The following is an 8191-nucleotide window of genomic DNA, read 5'->3' on the forward strand; positions in this document are numbered from 1 at the left end:
TAAATGTTTCTGAGTGGTATAAGACGTGACCCTGGTTATAACCCTGACAGCAACAACAGTGAGTTATACACTAATATCATACACAACACAGATAACGCAAAATAGGCCGCAAGATGAGAATTAAACAACAGTGTGATCAAAAGCTCCTTAAGAAAAAGCCAATAAAAATCATATAAGAGATTGCTTGCATGTCACATTTCACATCACATTATATATACCCTATACCTAACCCTATATATATATATATATATATATATATATATATATATATATAATCCATCACTGAGCTGTTTGATCTTTAATATCAGGAACATTTTAGATGTATTATATAATTTTAGGCTGCTTACACCTCTGAGATTTTCTTAGTTTTGGTTTTTATCAGTAAAATTAGAGCTTGTTGTTTTTTCTAGTAACGAGCTTATGTCATAATACATGAAAAAAATGTCTTTGTGAGAGTGTGTGTGTATGTGTGTGTGTGTGTGGGCGTGCGTGAGTGTTTTTTCTTCCCAGGGCTGACTCACCCGCCTACTTGTGTTTACTTATTTAGGCCCGGCGAAGTCCTCTGGAAAATATGCATCGTTATAACTGTCCCTTTGTGAAGCACCAGACCTCTGCAATATTTCTCACCTAGGTGAGTGTGTGCCGATGCCAGAGCGAGGCCTGCCTCGGTCGGTTAACCCTCGGCTCGCCGGGCAGCAGCACTGAGCGGCCTGAGGAGAGAAAAAGCTGTGGGAAACCTCAGTCGGCTTTTTCAAGTAAACTTCACATTTCAGAGCAGACATTCGCTCACCGTGCAGGACTGAGACGCTCGTCCTGTGCCTCAGTGTGGCCTGTCGGTCCAACTGTGAGGAGGTTTTGTGTTGTCTCGTGCTTTAATAATTATCAACAGGCGACACATGACAACCACAACACACCGCTGTTTTTGTTGCTGCAGCTACAGACCACTCATCTCTGATTTATCAAACAGGCATGATGAGTGGATTATATCTTAATTTGGAGTTCTGAGGCGGCTTCCTGTGAGTGGGACTGTCTGTCGGGGGTCAGCAGGGCCTATAGGCCCGGCCTGCAGGGGGTTATGTCCTGCATGCAGCCGCTTTTTTAAAACTCTCTGTCTCTTTCTCTCAGACCCAAAATTAAAAAAACAACAACACACAGACACACACACACACACACACACACACACATACACACACACACACAGGGGGAAAAGGAAGAGGCTGCTGAATGATACGGGATGGAAAGGTGTGAGAGAACCCCTTTACATTTATGGCCTCTGTAGAAGTGGAGGAAGTGGTGTAGTAAAGTGGAGTCGCGCTCCAAAGCCCTCACTCAATTCCAAGTACATCACAGACAGTGGAATACCAGGCGACGGGAAGAAAGCCACACGGCTCACATGTGAAACGTAAAAAAACCTTTCTCAGGATCAACGGGCACAATGTGAGCGTAACAGTGAATACTGTATCGGCTCAGTATTAATACACCGTGGCCTGCAACTGGAGGAGGGAGTATTCTAGGGCTGCAAGAAACCAGGATTTTCACTGTCGATTAGTCTGTCGATTATTCTTCTCGATTACTGTAATCGATTAGTTTTTTTTGGTCTATAAAATGGCGAAAAACGTTAATCAGCAGGGTTGTTTTAAAGCTCACGAAGACGTCCTCAAATGTCTTGTTTTGTCCACAACTCAAAGATATTCCGTGTACTGTCACAGAGGAGAGAAGAAACTAGGAAATATTCACATGTAAGAAGCTGGAATGAGAGAGTTTTCAAACCGATTAATTGATCATCAAAATAGTTGGCGATTGATTTAATAGTTGACAACTAATGAATTATTGGATTCATCTTTGCAGCTCTAAAGTATTCTGATGTTTTCCTCAGAATGAAGCATCACCACTATGTAGAAATACTTCATTACTACATTGCACTTAGCGTCCCTGTCCAGTGAAAACCATGAAATCTTAATCTGCAAAGCAGTTACTCACTCTTGTTTTGTGTTGTATGTATGTATATATATATATATATATATATATATTTATATATAATGTTTTCATCATTATTATTCACTAGAATGGAATAGAAAATACATGTAGTTACTTCTGTAACTTCCATGGCTTTATCTCTTTGTGGTTCTGTTCATTTTAAAAGAACAAACAGAGAATGGCCACTGAAAGAGCAGCAGAGTGTTATATTTCAATTTCAACTACATTTTAATTGTTAAAAGTACAACATTTCCCTCTGGCATGTATTGGAGTAGAAGTATAAAGCTGCATAGCGTGCAAATACTGAAAATAAGCAACTTTGTTTTTGTACAAATGGACTTGAGTCATTCATGTTCCCACTACACTGAAGTGTAGCCAGTAATAATAACCACAATCTTTATTTACAGAGCACTCAAGCCAGTAAACAGAAGCAGATTTGAGAAGTTCAGGGACTTTTCCACAGCTTTTGTTTAGTAAGTTAATGTCTCTATTTGAATAGGAGAAATGGCCTGTGCCGAGCCCTCAGCCTCCAACTGGCCGAAATATTTAATATCAGAGGGATTCATGCAGGCCCATTATGTAAATCCAGGCATCACTTGTGGGCCGTCCACACTTTGGCACAACAGGAACACAGAGTCTGCCCTAATGGCCCATGCTCAGTAAACACAAGCCCTCTCCCATGTGGATTTGAGACAACAAAAGATTAGCACTATTTGCAAATATACAACTGAGTTCAAAGGCACGGCTCTGTGGCCTCGCTTCCCTTCTTTTGTCTCAACGCCAAGCTTTGAATGTGTTGGGCATCAAATGCAACACACTTGATTTGTAGGTATCAAAAAATATAAATCACCAAACTTCCCTCCAGCAGCATGTCCTACAGCGAAGCCATTCTTTAAAGATCTAGGAAATCTGTAAAAAAAAAAAAAAAAAAAAAGTAAATTTTTTGAGTGGAGTTTGGTTGGGGCGAAATAATTTTAATTGAAAAGGTTTTATTGTTAATGTATTCATCTAAAGTTGTGTTATATTGTAGAGAGAGGTTCAGACTGGGGGCGGGGCGGCGTTTGGAGACGTCGAACCAGGTCAAAGAGGCGAGATGTGTGCGCACAAACCACGCCCCCGCATCCCCATGAGGTCCCTGGGGGCCGTTAAATGATGAGGCCTTCAGGGTTTTAGAAAGCAGTCCTAATCACTCGGGCCTTCTCTCTCTCTCTCTCTCTCTCTTTCTCTGTCAGCGGCTGACTCTGAGTCAGTGAGCACCCCCCCACCCCCAACCCGTTTGCACCAGACCTCTCGGATTTAGATCGATCTACAAACTGCTCGGAAATATGACTTCCTCCAACAGTGACCAGCGCCTGGAGCATCTGCTCAGCGCCGTGGAGAGCGAGTTCCAGAAGGGCAGCGAGAAGGGAGACGCGTCCGAGAGGGATATTAAACTGACGCTGGATGATGCAGACTTATGGAACAAGTTCAAAGAGTTAACCAACGAGATGATTGTCACCAAAACTGGAAGGTAGGTCCCGATGAAGCAGCAGCAGCAGCAGCCCGTGGAGAAGCCGTGGCGGCGATGGTTGCCCTTTTGCGCACAGGCCGGGCACAATTTACGCGCTTTTTACGCACGGGGGTTTTCAGTATGATGAGTTTAAATGACTTCATAAAAATGTTTTTAATTGTGATAGCTGTAAAAGCGGGTTTTTATTTTGATATCTTGCAGGCTCGCACATAATACATAATACATATACTTTATTACTATTGTTTCTATATCACTTTTCCTAACAAGGTTACAAAGTGCTTTCCAGAAAAAAACAGAAACCAAGAACGACACAACCAACAGCATGAAGTCAAATACAAAAAAATAAACTATAAATACACAAGTGCTCTGTCTGCTCGCGAGGCCTGAGCGGCCTTTAGGTTAATATAAAAAAAAAAGGGTAATCTAACGAAACTTGGTTCTGTGATTGAGCTCCAATACAATGACGTGTTTAAAAACTTGAATGACAGACTGCTCTCACAGACGTCTTAAACAAATCCTCACCGGTTCCGCGCTTTTTGTTTCCGCAGGAGGATGTTCCCGGTGCTCCGAGCCAGCGTCAGCGGCCTGGACCCCAACGCCATGTACTCGGTGCTGCTGGATTTCGTGGCGGCGGACAACAACCGGTGGAAATACGTGAACGGGGAGTGGGTCCCCGGTGGAAAACCGGAGCCCCAGAGCCCCAGTTGCGTCTACATCCACCCGGACTCCCCCAACTTCGGAGCGCACTGGATGAAAGCGCCCGTCTCCTTCAGCAAAGTCAAACTCTCCAATAAACTCAACGGGGGCGGACAGGTGAGGAGACTGTTAGATGGGAAGAATGTCAGGAATTAGGGTGATATGAAAAGCGTTTCTGAGACGAAATACAATACAATACAACAGGATGAAAAAAAACCTAACAACCTGGAAGATATATTCATTTAAAGAGGCTATTTAATGTTAAATTAGTCTTTCAACTTTACCACTGGAATATGAAATAATACACTCGTTTCCAAAATCCTTCTACTTTGTTTAGGAACTGTTGGATTTCTTTTTCCCTTTATTTTGAAACATGACCAAATAAGGTGGATCATTAGTATCAGGAGAAAGACAAAAAAATAACATTGGATTTATGTCTCTTTACTGTTACACCTCCACTTGAATCTAAGAAAAGTACTATGTAGTCCTGCAGTTTGTTATAATGTTGGGATTTTTCTCCTCCCCATAGATCATGCTGAATTCTCTGCACAAATACGAGCCGAGGATACACATCGTGAAGGTTGGAGGCATCCAGAAGATGATCAGCAGCCAGTCGTTCCCCGAAACGCAGTTCATCGCGGTCACTGCATACCAGAACGAAGAGGTCAGTTGTGCACGGGGGCATATATGCTCTACGTGAGACATATCAACACTCCCAAGTGAGTGTCTTGAATATTGATTGGAAACGCTAACATCTGCAATGTCCTCTCTATAGATTACTGCTCTGAAGATCAAGCACAATCCCTTCGCTAAAGCCTTCTTGGACGCTAAAGAAAGGTACAGGCCTGAAGCTCAAATTACTCCTCAAATGACCAAGTTACTGGCAGTATGGCAGCTAACATTGTTGTTTTTGATTTGCAGGAGCGACCACAAAGACATGCCTGATCACAGTGCAGACAGCCAACAGTCCGGCTACTCTCAGCGTGAGTTACATTTGTCATTTTGTTTCTACGTTTCTGAAATGGTATAATGGCAAAATCAGAATCAGAATCAGACTCAGAAAAGGGTTTATTGCCACAGTAGGTTACACCTATGAGGGATTGGCCTTGGTGGTTGGTGCATACGTACACACACAAACATATTAGACATAAATAAGAAATAAACAATAAATCCAGACACAGAAACAAATATATACAAAATAGCCGTTTAGCATAAGAGAAAGGAGGCTGAATGGGTTGAGTGCAGAATGCAAAAGATATATAGCTAGTGCAATGGGCAGATGTATAGTACATTGTAGATTGCATGCTTTATATAAAGTTTTTTTTCATACAGAGAACTGTGCTGTGTTATAAGACTTATTTTTGTTTGTTAAATTCCACAGTTGGAGGTTGGTTCCTCCCAGGCCAGAGTCCCATCTGTCCCAGCAGCAGCCCTCCTCAGTTCAGCGGCACAGCGGGCCACTCGGGCTCCTACTGCGAGCGCTACTCCAGCCTGAGGAGCCACAGAGCGGCCCCGTACCCCAGTCACTACCCCCACCGCACCTCCAGCACAAGTAAGACCCCCCACTCGGACCTTATGTAGCCTAAAAATACATACATGTATGAAAATGTATCGCGGAGGGGTGTAAATCCCAAGTTGTATCGCGATACGATATTATATCGATTCTTTGGACGACGATACGATATTTACTGATGATCTCTATCTAAGTTTGTCATGATAGGATTTTGGTTCAATTCAGGGCCCCGCGGCTGATATGAGGCGATATCACATGCCCGTTTAACACAGTTACATTTAAAGCAACCCCCACAAAAAAAAAAAAAAATAAAATACGATTAGACGTCTTTATTACTGAGATCTTCCAGACATTTAAATGAAAAACAAACTATTCTTTTTCATAAAAAGAATAAATATAAAGTGGGAATCTAAAATAAAGGGGAATCTTACGGACGATATGTATCGATATTTTCACCCTGTATCGATCATATTGGATCGTGGAGGATCCAGATCGATGTATCGTTCCACCCCTAGTATCATGCGAGGAATGAAAACGAACGGGAGAATTTGCATTAATTTGTGGTCTGTGCCTCTTTTTTTCCAGACAACTACATGGACAACACTTCAGGGTCTCTGCCCACTCATGACAGCTGGTCTGCTCTTCAGATCCCCAACTCCACAGGAATGGGAACTCTGTCCCACACCACCAACTCCACATCTAACTCCAGGTGAGCTTCCCAACCAGATACAGTTTAAACCAGTGCTATGAAAGCAGTGGCTGCAGAAAGTCTTGCTCTACTTTTGAGTTAGGTTGAATTTCATCAGCATGAGATGTTGCATCTCTTGTGTTTATTAGTTAATGTGTCAATGATGGTGGCCCACTGTCCCCGTGGCAGTGGTTGAATGTAACTAAGTAGACTTAATCAAGTACTGTACTTAAGTACAAATTTGAAGGTACTTGTACTTGACTTGAGTCTTTTCTTTTCATGCCTTTCTACTTCTACTCCGCTACATTTCAAAGGGAAATATTGTACTTTTGTACTCCGCTACATTCATCTGACAGCTTCAGTTACTAGTTAATTTACAAATTAAGATGTTTGCACAGAAAAAAAGTTTTATTATAAATCAAACGACCCAACTATATAACTGTTTGGATCCTTTCCACTTTCTAAAATGTGAGGATTTTTCTGCATTGAGTACTTTTACTTTTAATACTTTAACATTTTCCTGATGATACTTTTAACTAAATAACAATTTCAATGTAGGACTTTGACTTGTAACAGTCTTTTTACAGTGTGATATTATTAGTATATTTACATATCACCTGCACCCCCCCATGCTGTCAGTTAAAGGACATAAAAAGCCCCCCCAAAAAATCTTAAAAATAATAATATAAATAAAATATAATAATAATAATAATAATAATAATAATAATAATAATAATAATAATAACCCCCTGTTGTCCCTCTGGTCCACAGTCAGTACCCCAGCCTGTGGTCAGTCACCGGGAATACCCTGACCCCTTCAGGCTCGGCCTCCGGCTCCATACCCGGAGGCTTGACCTCCCAGTTCCTGAGGGGCTCCTCCTACACGGGCCTGACCTCCTCGCTGCCCGTCTCCTCGCCCTCCTCCATGTACGACCCCAGCCTGGGCGAGGTCGGCGTCGGGGACGGGGCCCAGTTCGAGAGCTCCATCGCCAGGCTGACTGCATCCTGGGCGCCGGTGGCTCAGAGCTACTGAGCTCAAACTGCAATTCTCTGGAGGCTTTAGGAGCGGGACTAAAGACATACAAAAAACGGTCCCGGAAGAAGATGAGATGTCACAAGATCTGCAGGGATCTCCTCTGGCTCCTGTTAGCTTAGATCACTCATTCCAGAGCCTCTAAGTTATCAAAGGTGTAAAGTTAAGCGGTAGTCACACTGAACAGTTGACGTGCAAAGACAGAACGTGCAAAAGACAATCATATCCTTCCATGTTGGACACTTTCCCACATAGAATAATAAGCCTTAGAATAGCTGCATGGTCACAACTCAACGCCTCTGCTCTTAGAATTCCCAACATGCTTATTACACATTTAAAACATGTTATTACACCTTTAGCTCCACACAGCCAAACTCAACTGAGCAATCCTTGCTATTTTTTCTTTTTAGTCTTAAATATATAAGATGAAAAAAAAAAATTGGTTCTGCTAACATAAATGTGTATATGTGTGTAAATAGAATAAATTAACGTCCAGTGTTTTCCATATAAATGTGCCTTTTCTGATTATGCAATAAATGTTCCAAGATCGGACTGAGAGACACAAGTGCCTTCTGCATCCTGGCAGGGTTCTGTCAAGACCCCTTTCCCATGCACAAACAAGTGTACATAACTATCTATTTGTATTTGAACTCACTGTGAGTATTATTTATGTCATTTAATAATAAATTAAAATTGTTTGTTTTCTCAAAAACATGGGCTGCATTTTGTCTGTTTGTCTGTCACTTAGTACCTTTTCAAATGAGTTTATCTCCA

At 42.0% G+C, this 8191-nt stretch overlaps 1 protein-coding gene and 1 long non-coding RNA gene across 2 annotated transcripts in view; one reads left to right on the top strand and one right to left on the bottom strand.

Annotated features, from left to right (window-relative positions):
• LOC118493438 overlaps window positions 1-1628 on the bottom strand; it is a 20374-nt gene extending 18746 nt beyond the window's left edge. The window contains exon 1 of the long non-coding RNA XR_004895394.1: window positions 1618-1628. This is a non-coding gene — a long non-coding RNA (uncharacterized LOC118493438). The remainder of the gene's footprint in view (window positions 1-1617) is intronic.
• Window positions 1629-3157: 1529 nt separating this feature from the next.
• On the top strand, window positions 3158-8080 carry tbxta (T-box transcription factor Ta). The gene is made up of 8 exons (XM_031279277.2): window positions 3158-3487; window positions 4036-4300; window positions 4713-4847; window positions 4959-5020; window positions 5105-5166; window positions 5565-5735; window positions 6282-6405; window positions 7156-8080. Exons 1-8 carry the CDS (start codon window positions 3303-3305, stop codon window positions 7415-7417), a joined length of 1266 nt encoding a protein of 421 aa, XP_031135137.1. The 5' UTR covers window positions 3158-3302; the 3' UTR covers window positions 7418-8080.
• Window positions 8081-8191: the final 111 nt, after the last annotated feature.

Source organism: Sander lucioperca, chromosome 16, assembly GCF_008315115.2.
Source record: "Sander lucioperca isolate FBNREF2018 chromosome 16, SLUC_FBN_1.2, whole genome shotgun sequence".
In the NCBI taxonomy this organism is placed as follows: domain Eukaryota; kingdom Metazoa; phylum Chordata; class Actinopteri; order Perciformes; family Percidae; genus Sander; species Sander lucioperca.

Coding starts and splice junctions, on each gene's coding strand:
- tbxta (XM_031279277.2), top strand. CDS start 3,303: ATGACTTCCTCCAACAGTGACCAGCGCCTGGAGCATCTGCTCAGCGCC. Junction 4,848..4,958: donor CTGCATACCAGAACGAAGAG/GTCAGTTGTGCA, acceptor TCCTCTCTATAG/ATTACTGCTCTGAAGATCAA. Junction 5,167..5,564: donor ACAGTCCGGCTACTCTCAGC/GTGAGTTACATT, acceptor TAAATTCCACAG/TTGGAGGTTGGTTCCTCCCA.